This window comes from Tyto alba, unplaced genomic scaffold, assembly GCF_018691265.1.
Source record: "Tyto alba isolate M040663 unplaced genomic scaffold, T.alba_DEE_v4.0 Super-Scaffold_21, whole genome shotgun sequence".
NCBI lineage: Eukaryota > Metazoa > Chordata > Aves > Strigiformes > Tytonidae > Tyto > Tyto alba.
The window spans coordinates 21,582,847-21,602,757 of record NW_024881295.1 but is presented as its reverse complement, the minus strand read 5'-3'; the positions used below and the strand labels follow the sequence as shown (position 1 = coordinate 21,602,757).

General features: G+C 43.9%; 1 protein-coding gene across 1 annotated transcript in view; it reads right to left on the bottom strand.

Annotated features, from left to right (window-relative positions):
- LOC116962465 overlaps positions 1-14,517 on the bottom strand; it is a 37,336-nt gene extending 22,819 nt beyond the window's left edge. The window contains exons 1-3 of the mRNA XM_032996346.2: positions 13,916-14,517; positions 4,042-4,184; positions 3,581-3,736 (exon numbers count right to left, since the gene is read on the bottom strand). Of these exons, the coding sequence (XP_032852237.2) occupies positions 3,581-3,736; positions 4,042-4,184; positions 13,916-14,175 (559 nt within the window). The 5' untranslated portion in view covers positions 14,176-14,517. The remainder of the gene's footprint in view (positions 1-3,580; positions 3,737-4,041; positions 4,185-13,915) is intronic.
- Between the last annotated feature and the right edge of the window lie 5,394 nt (positions 14,518-19,911).

Genomic DNA, 19,911 nt, shown 5'->3' with positions numbered 1-19,911 from the left:
AAGTGTCTAGGACACCCCTGCTTTCCTGGTCCCCCAGTGCCCCCAGAGAGGAGGAGAGGCCATACATGCAGACACCAGGAAACTAGTCCCCATTGGTCAACCCTAGGTGGAAGGGCTCACCTGCATCCCCATGGAGTTCGTGCAGGACTCAGAAAACACTCATAACTGGAGATCGTTGGGAGTGCTGGAGCTGAATCTGCGTACTGAGCAAAGCTCATCATCTGGTAGCAAGATGACCAGAAGCTCAGCCTGCTTCCAGCCTACATGTAGAAAAGGCATGGTGGAACCTTGCAGGTGCACTCTTACTGTCAGGGTATGGCCTTATGATCAAACAACTTAGGGTATATGGTATTTCCCCAAAAAAACATAAACACCGTGAACACCTTCTTGGAATGGAGGTAGACATACCCCCACCAAGCCCAAGGCTGGAGTTTTTGAAAATGCCACACCATGACTCCCTGCACCAAAATCTGCTGGGAAATCCATAAATCTCCTTTAGGGGAGCAAAGCCTTACAGTGTATGTAGCTGTAGCTGCAGTAGGCTGGGAACAGAAGGAGAATATAAATCTTGTCAACCCCCCCCCCCCTCTCAATTTAGAAGGTCGTGGAGACGAAAGACTTAGAGAGCTTCTCCGATGTCATCCACAGCACTACTGGAATAAAGAAGGTTTAAAGTATGAAATCTCCATGACCTCTCTGCCTATGGTGGACCTGCCTGCCTCAAAGGGATTAGTGACCAAGGAGTAATGGTCAGAGGCTGTGAGACTCTGAAGTACGGCAGGCACTCCCCTGGGCATGGCTATGGGTTCTGAAATCTCATGGGAGGATGTTGAAAACATGGCACTAACTCACCGAAGAGGGCCCTGATGAAGCCCTTAATCATCCAAAAGTCTCGCACCTGCCACCGGTTATCCTACCCTATCCGCGTGCCGCAGTGAACACAGTCCCATTTACTAAATGGATATTAAGATTCATATCGTATATTCAGAAAACATTGCAATATTCGAGCCTTGGCAATGTATCATGGAAGGATAGTGGCATTTTTATACTCTTCCAGACCAAGGATATCTAACTGTTGAAATGAGGTCTTCTCAGTGCATTGCAAATTCTCCTAGAAAAAACAGACCTTAAAATGCTGCCAATTAAAATACTGGGTCAGACGCTCGACTGATCTACTGCCATAGGTAATCTCGGATGGAGAGTAATACCAAATATCCATAAATAAGTCTCATGACTCAACTGCTACTTGAATAATTGGAGGTGGCTGAATATACATTACTGGAAATTTGTCAGGTAGTGATGATCTTTTAGCACATCTCCTTAAAGTTGCTAGCTCTGACACAATAAAAAATGTTAACCATGTTACATCATGTTCTCTCAGCTACAACAGCTCAGATCTGTTACTTCACTGAAGTCCTGCTGTCTTCCTTTTTAATTACCTGTTTAACCTATCAGCAGCTTACTGATAACAAAAACTGAGAAAATGGCTAAAAAAAAAATGTTTGTTTTGTAAATCTTTTGAACTCTGAGGATGCTAACTTAAGAATATCTCAGGCAGCAGCTTACCTACCATCTTCTTTGATCACTTCTGTGTTTGCATGTCTGGAGAAGTGGATGCAAACGCTCAGGGGAAATGCTACAGTCTGCTCCAGTCCTGCTCTAAGAGAACCTTCCAGTGTTGCTCTGCCGCAAATGCAAACAGCCCAGACAGAAGATGTGCAACTGTGAGGCAATAGTATGATTTTTGTGTCACTCCAGATTGACGAGAAATCAGGTGCCTTTTTATTTTCCGTTAAATCTAAATCTGAGATGTGGAAAAAGAGTTGTTATAATTTCTGTCATTTTAACAATATTAACATGGCCCTCGGCTCTCCTCACCGCCAGCATTTTTTGATTGTGAAGAATAGCTCATCAGATACCAGTGGAAATATAAACACTTCCTTTGGAGATAATTGGTGTCATTTTCCAGACTGGCTTCCTTTTCAGGTCTCTCCGTTCCCCCATTAGCCACAGCCAGCCTCTGCACATCATCAAAATGCATTTTTCTTCTGCCTACAACCCCACATCTACAGCGCGTTCGTCCTTCCACTGGGGTATTATGCAGCGGCTCAGCAACCTCCTCTCTGTGCGCTGCCCACATCTACGCCAAGTCTCCGCTCCCTCTGTACCCTTTTCTTTCTCATCTTTTGTTGAAGCCTGCCTTTATTTTCAAAGGCTCCTCTACTCAGCCTTTTATGTGCTGTGCTTTAAACCCTTTTATTCCCCTGAGCATTCCCAGCTATCCATTCTTGCCCTGAGAGGGAGGTGGATCTTCCTTGAAGTCATTATTCAGGGAAAGGAGACGAGGCCCCATTATTTGATTGATTTCACAAGTCATCTAAATGAATGGTACATATGCACAACTAGCAAATGCTTGTTAAAATGGTTAATTTGCTCGTTTCTTTTCAGTGATAGTGGGAGAACATAAAAATCACAAAATGAGTAACTGAGCGAAATGGCAAGAATTATGTTTTGTCCTGCTTTCTTTGAAATAATATTAAATTACAACATAAATCCTATAGAAATACTTATGGGGTATTACTATATCTACCAAGAGTTCATTATGTCTTACATTATTAGAATGAAAGGCAATGAAATGAATGATTAGATTATGACGTTAAAGCTGCACCGTTTTTATTTAAGCAATTGCATTACTTGCAGTGCAGTGTGCCAGAAAAATTACTGGTTCGGTGACAGATCTCCTTTTCAATTACAAATCCCCTTTTAAAATAATTACCAACAGGGCAGAAAGTAAGATACAAAATATCTTTAAATGCAGAAAAAAATATATATTATTCAGATTATCTAAATTAGCCAAAAGCATTTGCTTGTGTGACAAAATCACTGCAATAATTTGTCTAATTTAGTGGTCTTCACACAGGAATGCTTAAATAGGGTAGCGGTTAGAACAGGCTGGACAGTGACAAAGCTCTTCAAACAAAATCTTGCCACTATCTGCCTCACTTATGCATTGCTTCAGTCAATGCCAGAGATGTTGTACTTCTCTGAAGGGGAAAAAAAAAAAAAAAAGAGGAAAAAAGGTTTTTTCTTAAAAATAAAACTGTCTGCCATCAACTCATTAAAAACATAAACAACAACTTCCTGATCATAGTTAATTAAAAGACCTTGGCAAAATGTCACACTGGCTTCAAGTGAACGGGCTAAGTTTCTGTTGCCAAACACTTGGGTATGATTTCCACCGGCTTGATCAGGAATTGCACCTGTAACCAGTTAATGGAGAGAAAACTATGACTGGAAACAAATTTTGCAAAGTCATGTCTGACAGTGCCTCCAGATAAGCCTGTGACAATTGCTGGAAGTAGGGCTGGAAACCACACCACTAAATTTTGCCAGGCAGATGTACTGGTGACAGGCATCCTCTGTTTGGAGACCTCATTTAGGCATAAACGTATTCCTTAATAGCAGAGCCTTAGTCTTAATGCTGGAATTTCCAAGGGGCTCAGCATTTGTTAACCTCCAGCCCCAGGCCCAGGCTTGCCTCCCTTTGCTCAAACAGAGGAAAGGGGCTGCAGAAACTCACCGTTTCTCCCTGGTGAGGGTCTTCCTTCCAGCGCATCCCCAGAAGCATTAGAGCCAGCGCAGGGCCAAACCCTTCGCCCCCACCTCTCACAGCTCTGGGCCCGGGGGTGTCTCAGGGACAGCTTCTGTGCAGAAATCCCCAGCTGCCAAAAGCCCCCTAGAAGGCACAGGCAGAATGTTAAGGACTAAATCACGGTGTTTCTGCAGTCATATTGCAGTTGGCCATCGGACTAAATTACCATAAATCACTCCCTTTACTAGTGTAAGCTTGATTCCCATGAGAGACTGCTTCCCTTGGGTGGTTAATCCCTCATCTGTGTATTCTCTGTGTCGGTAACTTTAGACTCTTAACAAGAACGCAGTTATATTTCATGCTTCTCTTTCTAGCAGTGATTGGGAAGCACATTGAAACTGGTTACTGTTAAGCTTGCCTATGCTTACGTACAGTTTGCTATCACTTACCAGACCGGACAGCAATGACCCTTTGTTCCAAGTTAAGCCTTGAGCTTGTCGGAACTGTGGCAGTGAGTCCCTCTTTATCAGAGATGTGCTCGTTTCTCGGTTGAAATTCCTTAGCTCTTCCTTCAGGAAGCTGCAAATAGTGTCTGAAACGAAAGGTCACTCTTACTGAAGTCTGTGCAAAGCAGTGATTCCGGGAAAGCAAGTATCCTTCAGGATGTATCGTGCCTTCCATACACTGAAACCCACCAGTGTCTTATATGCATGCAGAGATACGCTTGCATAACTTGTATTATTTATGCCCTAGACTTCAACAGTTTTCCATATTAAAATGCGATGATTTCTTATTCACTCTGTGGCAGCATATGCTGCTCATCCTGGAAAATATTAATCATTTTTCTACGGTTTCAATTCTACAGAGTCATTGTGCTGCCATTTCTATCTTCGCACTGGATGGAGGCTTACCCACTGGTGTCACTGTAAAATGATAGACTGTTACCAGGTCCTTACTGGAGGCATAAAGCATGTATTTAAAGAATTAAGTTAATAAAGAAATAGGAGCTCAGTGGCAGGAAATAGCATTATAGAATTTAGAACACCAGGAGTGTAATTAGTACTGTGGCGTAATGATGAAAGGAGGCAATAAAATAATTTTACTCCATTCTGTAATTTTTAGAGCAATGCAAATTAGCTTTTCAGCAGGGAAGGGTTGGTTTCTTTCATTTTCATCTGTATGCTGTCTTAATGTTATTTTCTTCTAAAGAGATTTTGCAGAACACAGTAAATACCGTACAACTGAGTTTTGAATTCACATGGTATAAGCCTGATTGTCCTTTTTCATGTTGAGAATCTCATCTGCAACACACTTCAGAGAGTTTGCATTGGCTGGAGAATCAGTGGTTCTCTGGTCTCAGGAAAAAATGCAGGGTGCGAGCATTTGATCTGTGATCTCCGCAAAGCCACGGAGGCTCAGGAAGGTGGAAATAATCGCATCACTGTACCAGCCTTATTCAAAGCAAAGAAGAATCATGTTGGTGGCAATTTTAAAAATTCAGACCAATGAGAAGAACCAACAGATTGAGTCTTTAAATTTTCTGGAAAACAAAACCAAATATTATCTCATAAAATAAGGGTGGAGAAAGGTTGTAAAGCAATAAACCTCTAGAACAATTAAAATAAAAGCAATAGAAGTAGAAGCACAAGGCAAATGACACCAAGTGGCGTCTCCACTTCCTGCTGATGCCCATGTCAAAACTTCCCCTGCACTACTTGTTATTTCTACCACATATTAAAAAGTGCCTATTTAAAGTAGAGATCAGAGACATCATTGTGCCACTGTTTATTTCAAATCCTTACATTTTTTGTTTCACAGACAGAAAGTGTTGGGCCAAATTCAGCTGGTACATGTTAAACAACTGCAAAGGCACTGAAATTAATGCTATTCCGGTATCAGCACTGCATTTTCTCTGTAACCATTTTACTGTTGGATATTTATTTCCTCTTGACTGTATTTATAATACATTTGCAATACAAAACTGAAACATTAATTTGCTTTTTATTTCTTGATGATAACTGAACGTGATCCAGTTCTCTGCATTTTATTTATCTTTACTATTTTCGGCAGGGTACTAGAATTGAGATTTCTTTAGAAAGAGAACAGTCAGTCTGAGTTTCCATATATAGTAAGTCAGTTTGCTGCTATTTCATTAAAACCTAATTTAGACTGAACTAAACACTTCTCTGAACTAATTAATCTGACATGGAAAACTTCAGAATACTCAATCACTAATGGTCTGATTTTATATTAATAAATGCAGGCAGATGTATTGACATCTTATGGATTCATGTCTATATAGTATAAAAACACAGAAGAAAAGGAAAGGCAAGACCTGACAGTGACATAAGGCTAACGGAGCCAAGTTTGGTCAAGAAATGGGACAGGGTTCTTTCATGAGAAGGGTGGACAGGAATTATAGGCCCAGAAGATGAGATTTGGTGATAAGATTTAAGGCAACCCAGGAAGCCATGTAGTCTGTTCCATATGGCAAAGGCGGCGTGAGAGAAGAATCTTGCTGCCAGCTGTGGTGACACAAGCAGAGGAAACACAGTATTTAAATGATTTCTCTTGAATTACGTAAAAAGCCTAGATTATAAGAGTGTTAGGGTTGCAAAGTTGGGTACTCAGAGGACAGGAACTGCCTGATTTGAAGTTTCCCAGACAAATTAAACTTGTAGTTCTTATATGCACCGTGGAATCTTTAATTACAGGATAACATACACCTTTTAAAACAGGACCTTTGGCCTTTCTGTGCACACGGAGGGTATACATTTAATGAGCAACTATTCATTAGCTTGTTTTATCCTCTTTGTTACGTGCATGGCCTCATGTCTTATTTACTATATCCTATTCAAACTCTGCCCTGAATACACAATTTGTAATACCCTCATAGGATCTCCCACGTAATTTATTGCTATAGTACTCAGTGCTTCACAAACATTAATTAATGTCTCCAACCTCCCTGTAAGGACAGGTCATTTTTCTTATTTTTATAGTTGGGAATAGTGTGAGATGACAAAGGACTGATTTGAGGGGGGGGGGGAAACTTCCATCCCTATGTCTGTTCTTGAAGAAACAACCAATCACCATTTTCTTTTTTCATCCTGGTACGAAGCTGGGGCCCCCTCCCCTCTTCCTGCGCTTGATTGTTTTGGGGCAAGTCTATCCCACCGGGTCATCCGCAGCCTGAGCTCTGATCAGACGTTCCCTTGGGCAGCAGAGGGAGAAAGCAAACAACTGCCTGTCCGAACCTACTGCTTGAAGGGGAGGAGACCACTGCGTAACCAGAGCCAGGGAAGGGATCCTTCCAAACAAACCAGCAGCCCCGTGGGCGCCGCTGCTCCCGCAGCTCCCCACATGTTAGTGCTGGGGGTGTACGACGAGGGGTTGGGTGGCTGCTCCACACCAAGAGGGGAGCAATGCCATGGGCCAGAGCTGGCAGCTGCCACCAGAAGGTGCCTAACTTCCTACCCTGCCCCGTGCAATGACAGCACTACAGCCGTTATATAAAGGTCCAACACTTGTAGCCTGTCATGCTGCGGTCTTGACTGCACGGAGCATACGGCCACCCCGCGCAGCCGACCTGGTAATTCCTGCTCCTCCCATAGCCATAGCCATGGCATCCCCTTGGGCTCTGCCTCCTTGCTGACAGGGACAGAGCCCCTCCTCTGTGCCAGCCAAAACACATCCCTGGAGAAGAGCGTGTTTACCATCGCTTTCCTGGCTTCACAGCCCATCACTGATCTCCTGACAAAGTGAGCTGCCGCACTGGGACATCGCTCCCGGCCTGGGACAGCTACAGGCAGCCCAGCTGATCCTCCCATACTTCTAGAAAGACACTGTGCTGTGGGTAGAGTTTGACCTCGTACATGGCACCCTCCTTAACACCCGTGGCCACCCCATTGCCTGTCAACACTAGCTCCCAGGAGTTGTAAAGCTGCCCTGGATCTTACAGAAGCGTACATTTCTAAAGTCGCTCCTCAGTACAAATCCCAGGGATATCACCCTAAAAGATACAGGTGTACTGAGCTTCTCTTATCATGGTCCTGCACATTCACATGAGCTACCTTTAATTTTAGAAGTTGAGATTTGCATTGCTCCCTACGCAGCTGAAACAAGTCTGAGTTACTGCCATAGCCATCGGAAAATTTTTCCAGTAAGAAATGGCATCAAGCACATCCCTCAGCCTTCCCAGACCCGTTAGATCCCAGTCTAGCAAAAGTGGTACACGTGATTCTGCAAAGAGCTGTAGTAGAAATGTCAGCCTTGGTATGGATGGAGCACAAGTGGGAAATGTCTGGGTGTGGAAGAACAGGAAGAAGTGGAAGAAGAAAGGACGAAAGAAGAGCATGTGTTGATGGAACCTAAGTTAGTAGGTCATCAAGTCCCCAAGCACAACTATCTGCAGCTTTCCTAAACACCCAGAACGGAAAAACAAAGGGCAACCTAAATACAACAGCCTACACCCAGAAAGAGAGACAAAAGGACAATGAGTTAATCAGCAATTTTGCCCAATGACTCACAGAGGTGGGACAGCAGGAGAGACAAACGATTCACAGTCACTGTCAACTTTTAAAAGGTGTAAAAGACACATTCAAAACCCAACCATGTGGTTACCAATAATAAGAACATCCCAGAAGACACCATGAAAACTAAATAACGAGCTTCCCTCATCCTCTGTCACCGCAAATAATCCTGGACAGACCACGTGCAAGCTTTTGGGTACGAAAGAACGAGTGAGTAAAACCTATGAGAGAATGCCCGTGCCCGGATGTTACCCCCGCTTTGTACAAAATAAAATGACCTTTCCTTCTTATGCTGCCTCTTGTTGGGGGTGACTCTGTCAGTTGAGCTTTGCAGACCGATTCTGGAGGCCGGACACCGCTCCGTGGCTCCTCTCCCACCAGGCGAGTGAAGGCTCCGCACGGCCTTGGCCCCAACGTGAGAATCCACGGTGCTGGCTAAGAAGCAGCACACGCTCCCGAGTGTGATTTCCTGGTGGAAATCAGATTTGATTTTGAGCCCCAGGTCAGATGATGAGGGAGAACCAGCACATGGCAAAGGGCTTTGGGTGGGCACGGGCATATGGCCCTGGCTCTCGTGCAGGGCTCCTGTCTTCCCACAAGCCAACGTGAGTTGCACTGGGAGAACGACCCGGATTGCAGAAGAGGATCTCACCCATCCACCACGACCCCCTGGCCTTTCGTTAGGTCCTCTCTAACCGCTGACGAGCTGTGCCGGTCACCTCTACTGTCTGCAGAAAAGCAACATCCCTCTCCACTGCCAGGTGACTGCCTATTGCACCAGTTTTAGGTCACCAGTCTACTGAAGCACCCACTAAATTTCAGAGACTGGGGAGGGGATCTTGACTACCACAGTCTTTACAAGCAAGTTACTCCTCCCTTGCCTATTAATGGCTTTGCAAACTCCTGTAGCATGTAACTAGAGTGCACATCTTTAAATGTTTTATGAGCTTGTGGTAGTCACCCATTCATCATTTATGGTGGAGCGCTACAATATTTTGCAGGCAACTGTATCTATCTATCACTAGAAAATATGAATAAATATCAGACGCACAGTGAGAATTACAACTTTCTTATATGTAAGAAAGTTCTGACATCAGCGTAATCAGTATTTTAATTTTCAAAGCACTCTAAACAAGAATGAAACCATATAGGATCTTTGTGACAGAGGTAGGCGCTGAAGAGAAATTAAAAATATTTTGTTTCCATGCTGCACTGGGAATATGAGCCAGGGTTACAGTCTTATGCCATCAGGGCTGGAAGCTCTGCTTACATGAGAATAAGTAGCACATACTGTAGTTGTATTTTCTTGTATGCTTTACTCTGCTTTCCTTACAGGTAAGCTTTTACTTTGGGCTTCATGAATTTACTGCTGAACAGTCTGCATTCAGCCACAGCAGCATTTTGGTTGTTGCCAGGCAAAATAACCTGCTTCAGTGCTATCTACAAACGTCATGCTTTGTCATAGTCAACAATCACACAGAATTAAGTTACTTTCTATATCTAAAAGCTAATCCTTTATTGTAAAACAGTTCCACGCCATTATAAGCAAACAGAAAATAACAGTAAAGTAAATAATAAAGGACTAGTTTGTTTTCTCTGCATCACTTCAGCAGTGCAAAGGGACTCCAGTGAGAATGATAATCACAGCCAAAGCCATTACGCAGCACAGCTGTAAAATTAGTCTAACAGTCTGAAACAATAGCTACATATCAGGTTCAGCACTCCTTAAATAGTTACTTTCCAGCCCAATCAACTCCCCGACCTGGTTCACACAAATAACTGCGCCATCACAGAGTGCAGAAAACAGTGGCAGAAAAAAGGGTGGCAAAAGAGCTGAAGGAAAAAATGCTTCTTAAGCCCTCACCGCCAGCAAGTGAAGACGCTCGGAGATACAGCCTTGTGCAAACAGTCCCGTGGGGTTCACCATCATGTCTTTTAGGGACACGGTTTCGTGGTGGATTTGGCAGTGTTAAGCTTACGGTTAGACTCTGTGATCTTCCCGTAGCAGTTTGTGGTGTCCTTCCTTGGGGTCGTTAGGATGCAACATCTTCAAAACTAAGCGGTCAGGGGCCTGTGGTAGTGCGTTCAGGAGAAAGTCCAATCATATGAAATGGTCGACAAAAAGTAAACATGAGGTTACAGCTGATCACATAACGAGCCTACACAAATCTAGCAGCAATTTAGCCGCGATGTGATAAAATAATACTGAAACAGCTTTATAGCAGTATATAGCCACGGCCATCAACTACTTTGTACAGGAGTATAATAAACGCTCGTGTTATTCAGGCTCGAAGTGAAAACTCAAAGCTGGCTTTTCCGATGCTGGATGTGGCTATAGTAACAGTGACTTCAAGAAGGACTTTGGTCTCATCAGGTATTGCAAAACGGTGGCTATCATTTTCGCAGACAGAATTTTGGTCTGGCTGCAGGAGAGGGCATTATCCTCTTTGCTCCCCCAAACAGCTGAAACCCAACTGTCTGAACATCAACTGATGGTCTTCTCAGAGTTTAAGACTCAGCAACCTCGTGATTCCTGGCAAAGTTTAAGATCAACAGTTGTGACCGTTCACTCAACTCCTGCTCAGATTTTTGGCTCACACAGCTCGTGCTAAGGCCTGATGTATATTGGGAGCCGTGCCACTAGGTCCAAGGAAGAGCACCGTATAGGCAGGACAGGAGGGGGTAAAGCACCGTTGTGCAGCCATTGTCACCTGCAGATTGCCACAGCCCTCATCTTTGCACGGTGATTGTTTGGCAGTTTTCTCGGAATCTGCTAACTCATGGAAATAGCACACACCAAACCTCCCAGCTGGAAGGCATGAAAACATCAGCTTCACCAAAATGCTTCTGCAGCTGATCCAATAGCAGTCAGATTGCTGAGGCGTTTGGGCTTCCCAGTGCGATAGAGGGGATGCCCGCACCACGATGGAGGAGGAAGAATGAGCCCTCTCTGCCTCAGCTAGGTGACTGTTTTGCTCATAGGTGCACGAGGTACGAGTTACAAGTTATAATCTGTGAGTTGCAAGTTATGAATTAGAGAACTTGCAAGTCAGAAACCTCATGACTTGCGGGACGAATTAGTGAATTCATTCTGTGGACTAGCCTGTGCAAAAGGGATTGAGATCTTGTTTGTTCTGCTTGTTTCTCTCTTAATGAGCTCATAAAATAAAGTTTAATTTACAGAGTATGTTGTGCTATAAATCTGAGAGATCCAAATGGACCATAACAACAGTCTTCGAAAGTTCAGTTTATTTCAGCGTGACTTAGTCTATTTCATCACGGAATGGTGAATGAAAATTGAATTAATTTAATTCAACTTATTCTGGAAAAGTAAATAATTAAAAAAAAAAAAGTCCCACATCTGAGGCACGATACATATGAAAGTTTGCCCACAGCTAGCCAGGTGGGTGAGCCTAGGAAGCCATATTCGCTGTTTTGATTATATCAGATGCCTGTGAAGCCAGACAGATACAGACCCCGAATAAACTTATTTAAAACCAGGTTGGGCTAGCTATTTTATTTTCTCCCAATCTACTACACATCTGCCTTTGAAGTCTGGAATTTAATGGTTTCTGCTATAAGTTTCACTATAGGTTTTCATACATGACATTACCAAAACTTCTACCACGTAGTTCTAGAGAAATCAAAACTTCATACAGCATAGTGCTGATGCTTGCAGAGACTTTGTATTTAATTATACCACTTTGCACTTTATATGATTTAACCAGGGTGAACCATCTTGATTAACCTCTTTACCAGCCTTTCTAGACTGCTTCATCTGTCTGTAACAGCTTCCTTTATGATCGCAGTAATTATCATCGCAACACCCAAGGGTGCTTTTTTAAGGAGACTCGGTTCCTCATCTGTGATTTATTTACAAGCATGGTCTTATGCCAAGAATTTGCAGATAATTGTATGGTCTCTGTTTAGGCATATAGCCTGTGAGTATTACCAATTCCCTGTAAAATGCTTAATGAAAAAAAAAAAAAAAAAGAGCAACAATGAAAAAAACCCCTGAATTTGAGCCAGTTCATTGAATTTTTACTGACAAGATAAAAAAAAAAAAAGGAGGAACCAGAACTGGGATCTGCCCCACTGGTACTCTATCACGGAACAGATGACTTATACACCAAATAGTCCCCAAGAGCTACCAGAGAGCGTGCAGATGCTGGGGTAGGATGCTTTTCTTTTCAATGCTATGTCAACAGTGTCAACATCCCTGACTGCTTATGACTTACCTTGTGACAGTTTCCGGCAGTGGACCGTGACAGTAGGTGCTGTGTTGTCGGAGGAGGAAAAGGCCCAGGCCCACAAAGCTTCCTGCATCCCTACACAACGCGGGCAGGGCAAGACCAGGCACACCAGTGCCAACGGCCACAGCCACGGATCCGTGGCTTGAACACTGGTGTTAGCGGTCGCAAGCGCGAAAGAACTTATCTACCCAAAGCAGATAAGCAGGCACTTCTTTATGCCAGCGCTGGGGAACACGGGGGAGAGCTCCACCAAGGACGTGTTCACCAGCAGGTACAGAGCACAACATATTTATACGTTTTTTCAGCAGAATCATAGTTCCATAAGATCAACAAAATTCATAAAGTTTAAGTTGACCTTAATAATGGTTGGCTTTCAGTTACCTCACCTTACCTCTATTCCTATTCTGTAGAAATCATTGGGCATCGTTACTGCTTGAGTTAAATAGAATGGGGGGAGGGCAATGATTAGCATATTCACGTTATTTCCTGGGAGTCATTATCATATGCAAATGTCCCTAACGCATGCGTGGCTATGTTGGACGGGGGTGCTCTGGTGCTCATCGATAGTCTTCCTCACTGTGTCTGCTGGTTGAACTCCATCCTTGCTCATGCTCATTTCATCTTTGGCTAATGCTCATTTCTCCTTTGGCCGATCTTCCCAACCAAACCAGTTTCTTCTGGTACCTATTGTTTCAAGTCAAGATCCATAACCAGCACCTATTGTGTTAATTCAGAGTCCAAAACGATTGTTATAGTGTTCAAGGCACACAGCATACTAGTTGCTTAATCCTAAAGGCCCTAGTGTACTTTATATTCTCAGAGCTACTGTAGCTTCTTGTTAAATCAAAATCATACTTTTAAACTAAAATCAAAGTAATATTCTAGGATTCAAACTGTTTTATTAAGGTAACTGCAACACCGGTGGTCTGCTGTGCGCCCAAGTCTGCCCTGAGGTGGAAGAGGGACAGACAAGAAAGGGCCAGCGAACGTGGCAGTGGGGGGCACAGGGTAGAGCCCTTCTCCCCTGGCTGAGGGACGGAGCCGTGGCACCACAGCCAGGGCTCACACCGAAGGCGCCGGGGATGGCAACCACCCTGGTTGCAGACACACTGCCTGGTTGCACAGAAAGGCGGCTGAAGAGATGTGGCAGGAGCAAACTAAACAGAAGGTCTGTCACACGTCTTCTAATAATAAATACGCTGCACAACCCCATCCCAGGTCTCCTTCTTGTGGGCAACAGAAACAAATAATCACTGGCAAAGTAAGGCAGACACAAACAGGCACCCCAAAGAGGCAGCAGAAGCAGCTCCCTGTCTATAGCCAGTATTGACTTTTTCCCTGGGTGGACAAGAAGCAAATCTCTGCATATTTACACACAGAAGCGCATTTCACTGTGCCCACACTTACAACGCTCTGCTTCTGAAAACAACTTTGTTGTTGTGCAGACTTTTGTTTAAAACAAGCAGAACAGGCAACCCGAATGCAGCCTGCTGACCAAGCACACACACTTTTGTTTAGATAAGACGTGCCATGCGACTCACCCAGAGCAGCGGTCGGGGACGGGACCTACAGGTTTTCCAGCACCACCACGGAAGAGGTTGGCCAGCACTTGTCTTCTCATGCTTTTTGTGTAGTATTTCCTGCTCTGCAGAATAATATAAGATTCTCCATAATTTAGCAGCATTTTTATAGAGGTGGTTCTACCAAATTTCCTGTCTGGGAAGGCATAGCTATTTTTGTATTTACAATACAGCAAGTCAACAGCCAATGTTGTTTTGTCCTCAGACAGGTCGCTCACCATGCAGCTCTAGCTCTCAGTTGCTATTATGTTTTTGCTTAGACCATAATATTCTTTCCTCTCTTGCAGCATTTACTATTGCATTCTCCACTATAGGTATTTTACATATCCCTAGCAGCCAAAAAATCAAAGGATGCATTTTCCAAATAGGCGGCAGGTCTTGTGCATCTGTTGAGACTGTCTCCATTCCTCACCAGAGAAAATTAGTCCTAATTTATGTTCCTTGAGCAAAATCTCCCATCACCGTAAAATCTCAAAGCAATTTGTCTAACAACTGTCTGCTGCATTCAGGTTTTATTACTGGCAGGCTTGCAACCCTCAAAGGAAGAGGTTTCTTTCCACATCCCCCAGGCAATACAAAATGTCTGCCACAGACTCAGCTGAGACCCTTTTTTCTGCGGTGGGCCTCTGGCACCTCAGGGGCCAGAATTTACTGAGCAATGAAAGCCCATGACATGGTTCCACCTAATTTCAGCTCTAATCTGCACGGAGTCCTGGTCAAAACGCCCCAGATCCCATTATTTCCCACTGCCCAAAGCATTTTCAAATTTCATGTAATCCTCAGTAATCCACGTCAAACCTTGGTCAGGGCATTGCTCTGATCCTTCTAACCAAAAAAGCTGCAGAACTCATCCCAACACCCCTGGTTGCAGGGGACCACCCACTGCCACTCCTGTGAAAGACCCCCTACACCCGGCTGGCACTTTCCCTGCCCCCTGCAGCCATTTCACTGCCGTCATTGCTCCCTCCTTGCCTTGCCGCTCCCGAGCTCCGCAGCTCAGGATCTGCCACTTTCTGACTATAAATATGTTCTGGTTGACATCCACTCTGCACTGCTGATATGCAGGCAGCTCTGCGTAGCCAGGGGGCTCAGCCCGCCCATCCCATATGGCTGTTTATATCCCTGGACAGGCTTTTGCTGCTAATCAGGTTGACCTGATTCCCATAGTCTCTGCTTCTGCGGTGGCGTTTCTGCCTAAGGCCAGTTGCCAAGGCCAGGAGAGCTCACACTGCAGCTCCAGTGCACCTACTAAGGCATCTACTCTAATCCATCGGTAGCAGACAGGCACACACAAGCCTGCCGTCCCTCCCTCTGAACGGCAACAGCCCCAAATCTTCTCTCCTTCAAACAAGACTCCTTGCGGCTTAATAACGGTCCATTATCTAGAAGTTTTTACTCCCTCCACCACCAAAAGCATTTCAGGTGTAGTAGGCGAGCAGAGAGGTCTGCAGCATCGCCATCCCTGGGCCCTGCAGCACGCCGATGCACGCCGAGCAGGCCCACGCTCAGCCCGGGGTGCAGATGGTGCTGCTGAGCGGGCGAGCAAAGGCGGCCGGGGCCGCCGACTCCCAGGGACACTGGATTTCTCCTGGTGTGAAGCATTTTCCCGGGCCCGGGCAAAGACTGAGTTACAACGGCTGGTCCTGAGCTCTCTCTGGCTGTGGGAACCTCCGTCTGTCAAATCTGAAGTCTAAAGAAGTAGCCAAGTGGAAATAATCATGTACAGAAGAAAAGAAGAAAGTAAGAGGGCTTTGATGACCTAAGATCCCAGGAGGCAACTTGTTGCCTGGCTCACCCTTTCTCACCCTCTTGCAACATCATCCCAACCACTTTGTATCAAGAGTTCAAAGATTCTTTGGGAGTTCGGGTTTTAAAGTTGCCTGAGAAACCTGCAACATGTTGTTCAGTTAAGAGGATCTGCAAGAGGTGGCTCTGCCAATCCATCCTGAGGGACCAGGCTGAGCTTTGCAGGAGGGATGCTGACATATTTATCCTGGACATAAACACAGATGAAAGGAAATGTCTGGGAAAAAAAAAAAAAAAAAAAAATAAACCAAACCAAACCAAACCATGAAAAGCCATAAAGGATGTAGCTACACCTAAAATGTGTCAGAGATGAGGCTTCTTCTAGGTTTGTTAAGCTACAGAGGAAGATTTCATCCAACCACAAGCCTGCCGTACTTGGCCAAGAGGTTGAGGTCAGAGAGGCCCCGCAGACTTTTCCCAAGCCTGCCCCATGGGACAACCCATCCCAGCCCCCTTTCTCCTCTGCCAAGCCGCCGGGCACGAGTGGAGAGCCTCAGCCCCGAGCGAGGTCTCATCCCCAGCAGCAGCAAGGGTGCGGAGGTGGGCTCAAGTCTCGGTGTCACACCGACAGCCGTGGTGGCCACCAGGATGACACGCCAGCCGTGACCTGTGTCCCTGCTGCCTCCGAGAACGGCCGTGCGACCAGAAATCGAATCGGTGGGGGAAATCTCCCCATTAGGAGGAAAGCATTAGCCACAGAAATGAGGAATGAGCCTATAAAAGGATCTCGCTGTCAAGGGACCCATCTGGCTCTCGCCAGCAAGCATTTGCATGGCTCCCAAGCATTTAAAAGTAGAATTGATAATAATCTTTTTCTTTCGCCAGTTCTAGGCAGTAGGAGGAACAGTTGATTAGTTTGCTTGTTAAAGTATTACTGACATACCGTACTGTAGTTTTCAAACAATCAGTTCTTGATTAATTTTGGTCATGCAAATAAAATTCTTACAAGGATTATTTTCAAGCCTATTTAGCTCTATATATAAATGCGGCGTTATTTTCAAACCTCAACTTCCCGTGCCCCAACAAACTAAAGAGTATGTTTTCATGCACATGGCACAGGAAATAAAGCGTTTTTACGGGAATATTTAAAACTCACTTTTGCAGACAAAGCAGACTTTTAGAAAACCTCATTCAAAAGGGTCACTTTTTCAAGGTTGGAAGGGGCAAATTATAAGCCTTTAGGAAATAGCATTCATCCTCCCAAAATAATTTCATTTTAATCACACTGTTTACTGGATGCTTATAATTCACATGCAGAAGATTGAAGGTGGATGGATGGAAGGATATCAGTTGTGCAGAGCTTGGGAAATAACCCCAGATTCCGGCTTTGGAGAGAAGTTAACTGGAAATTCTTGGTGAGAATTATTATTTCCATAATAAAACCAGAAAAGAGACATCTTCCAAATGCACTGGATGCACTACAGTGGCCTGTGCCCACAAGTACATGTACTTTGGGAAAAGCCCAGATTACCGAGCTTCTGGGCCAAGGAACAAACAAACAGCAACAGAAATGTTTCTGGGCAGAGGTGGACTCTTGCCTGGAGGACTGCAGGCTTCCTTGGCAGAGCCAAGCATCCTCAAGGCAAGATGTGTTTCAAGAGCATGCAACATGCCAATCTAAATATAAATCTTTGATTCATCTCTCCTTGTACAGTTTCACACTTGTGCTTTAACTGAACGTTCCTTAATGAAAAGGGAAAGGTTTTGGGGGAAAAAAAAAAAAAAAAAAAAAATCAAAGCAAGACTGTGAGGAAAGGGTATTGACAGCAGTGTCCGTTCTACAAAGGCACAGACAGAATTTGCCTCACTCTGTTCGTCTGTAACTCTATTACAGAATAAGCAGGGGAGGGCCAAGGCACAGCTAATGATGGATCTTAACAGTGACACAGAGCAAATGGCAGGAACTTTTGGATCATCAAGGAACAAAACTGAAATGTTCTTCATCAGAAAAAAAAAACAAAGTCAAAAGGAAACCTGTAAAATTAGGAGAATATTTCACTGATAGGGCAGAAAGAAAATTCAAGAATCAGTTCAATAACAAGAGGAAAAGTTCTGGGGATGTTATTCCACAAGCAGTAAATCTAAAAAAAAAAAAAAAAAAAAAAAGAAGAAAAAAAAAAAAAAAAACAAAACAAAACCAATGAGGAAGAGTAAATTCAGGTTCAATTCTGCTAAATTCTTGGCTGAAAGAAGAGTACAGGAACAGATTTTTGAGGATGGCAAATCCTTCCATTCCAACGGTTTGCAAATAAAACGTTTCAACTTATTTGTTCAAAGTATCATTCAATTTAAAAAATAAAAAAATACAAGAGGACACAAAAGTCAGGACACACAAAATCATAATCAGGACACAAACCATTAAATTTTGGTGGAATGAAACATTTTGGTTCACTCAGGGTTTTGGCACAATGAGTTTTTTTGGTTTCATTTTGCCAAAGAAAACTTTAGAAAATGAGCCAAGACATTTTTTTCCTGCTTTTTTGGTTTGGCCTCTGAACAAAAAAAAAAAACCCAAAGCAGTATTTGCCTGGATCTATTAGAGTCATTGAATTAAATGATTCCAAGGTAACATCATTTTATCATAGCAAAATGAAGACGCTGAAGCATCAGATTAATCCAAAGCAGCTGTATTCTGGTTTGTGCTTCCTGACCGCTGAAGGAAATACAAGAGAAACGATGCAATGCTACACATGAAGGATTCTGGATTATCATCTCTGTGTCTAGAACCCAAAGATGGTGGAAGTTTCCTCTCCCTCAGTCCTTTGCTTTTTCTCCCCAGGCTTCTGGCCACACGTACCAATGATATACTGCTAGTGAGTCAGACAGGTGCTCCCCAAAACTTTTTTAAAAATTGACTTCACTGACAAACAGTGACTGCCTTTTGCCAGCAGAAGTATTGTCCTGGCCTTCGCAGGTTATTTATTAGTGCAGTGCTACAACATACTTCATTTTAAAAGACATAAGTCATTTTGGCTGTAAAGTTATCTGAAGTCCTTTCAGTTTCTGTGTGCCCTCACTTTTAATGCTGAATGTTCTCCATGAGGCAAGACGTGACGGTTCATGGGACGGGCACAGCCTCTTGCTGCTCTCTCTGCTCCCGTTCGTGTGGCTCCTGTGGCCGTTCCTGCCGCCACCGCGGGGATCCGTGAACTGCTGCTGGCATCAGGAAGAGCAGCACGAGTGGAAACACGTTTCAGTCCCTTTCATGTGCATTTGGCAAACCTAAGTATTTAGAGCTCATCTCTCAGAGGTAAAAAAAAAAAAAAAATCCTGTATTGTCTTCATCAGAAAATATAGGTAGACAGAGCACAGATAAAGAATAACGAACGGGAGCCAACAGAGCAGTTATTAAAGCAGGAGGTGTCCTCACAGCACTCTGCTTCCAGCAGCAATAATCTGTCCCCATTTTGATGATGGCCCACATCTAGGGCTTGGAGCACTGAGAACAGAGTTTACTGCAAGGTTCAGGGCAGCTTCACGCCTGCTTCATGCTCTCTGCTATGGCTCCATCAGGGAATGGCTCTATCTTATGTAGAAATAAATAAACGAATAAAGTAAGCACCAATAAAAGAGATCTCTTTGAAAAGCACCCAGTCAAACCTGCCAGTTAAGCGTTTCATGAAAACATCAGTCAAATGCAGCGTATACTACAGCCAAAACAGAAATAGTCCTCCTGACCCAACAGTAAACGAGAGAAGCAATGGAGCAATAACAGAAATGATGAATTAAAGACAGGGAGTGTAGCATTTTTATACTCATGCAAGAGCTTAAGAACATTATTGCTGTACTGGCATGAAAACTCTGAGTAATATAATAAATTGCAATATTTTCAGCGGTTATTAGTCCTTTGGACGACACATGTGACAGCCAAGCGCTTTGACAATGATATTAAGACTTGCTTAAGACCACCTGAAAGGGGATAAAGTGATTTAGAACAACATATTATGGTCTGGTGAAGCTCAAATCAGTATGCTACAGTTTACTAAAAGGTCCAAAGATGAAGCAGGGAGAAAGAGGACCTAATAGGGCAACATCTGCTTTTTCATATTTAGGATGGTGGCAGACTAACTTTCAAATGTGTAATGGTACATACTGTAAGTCTATGCTTAGTCATATACTATTAAAAATATTTCACGTGGTACACAGTAAGG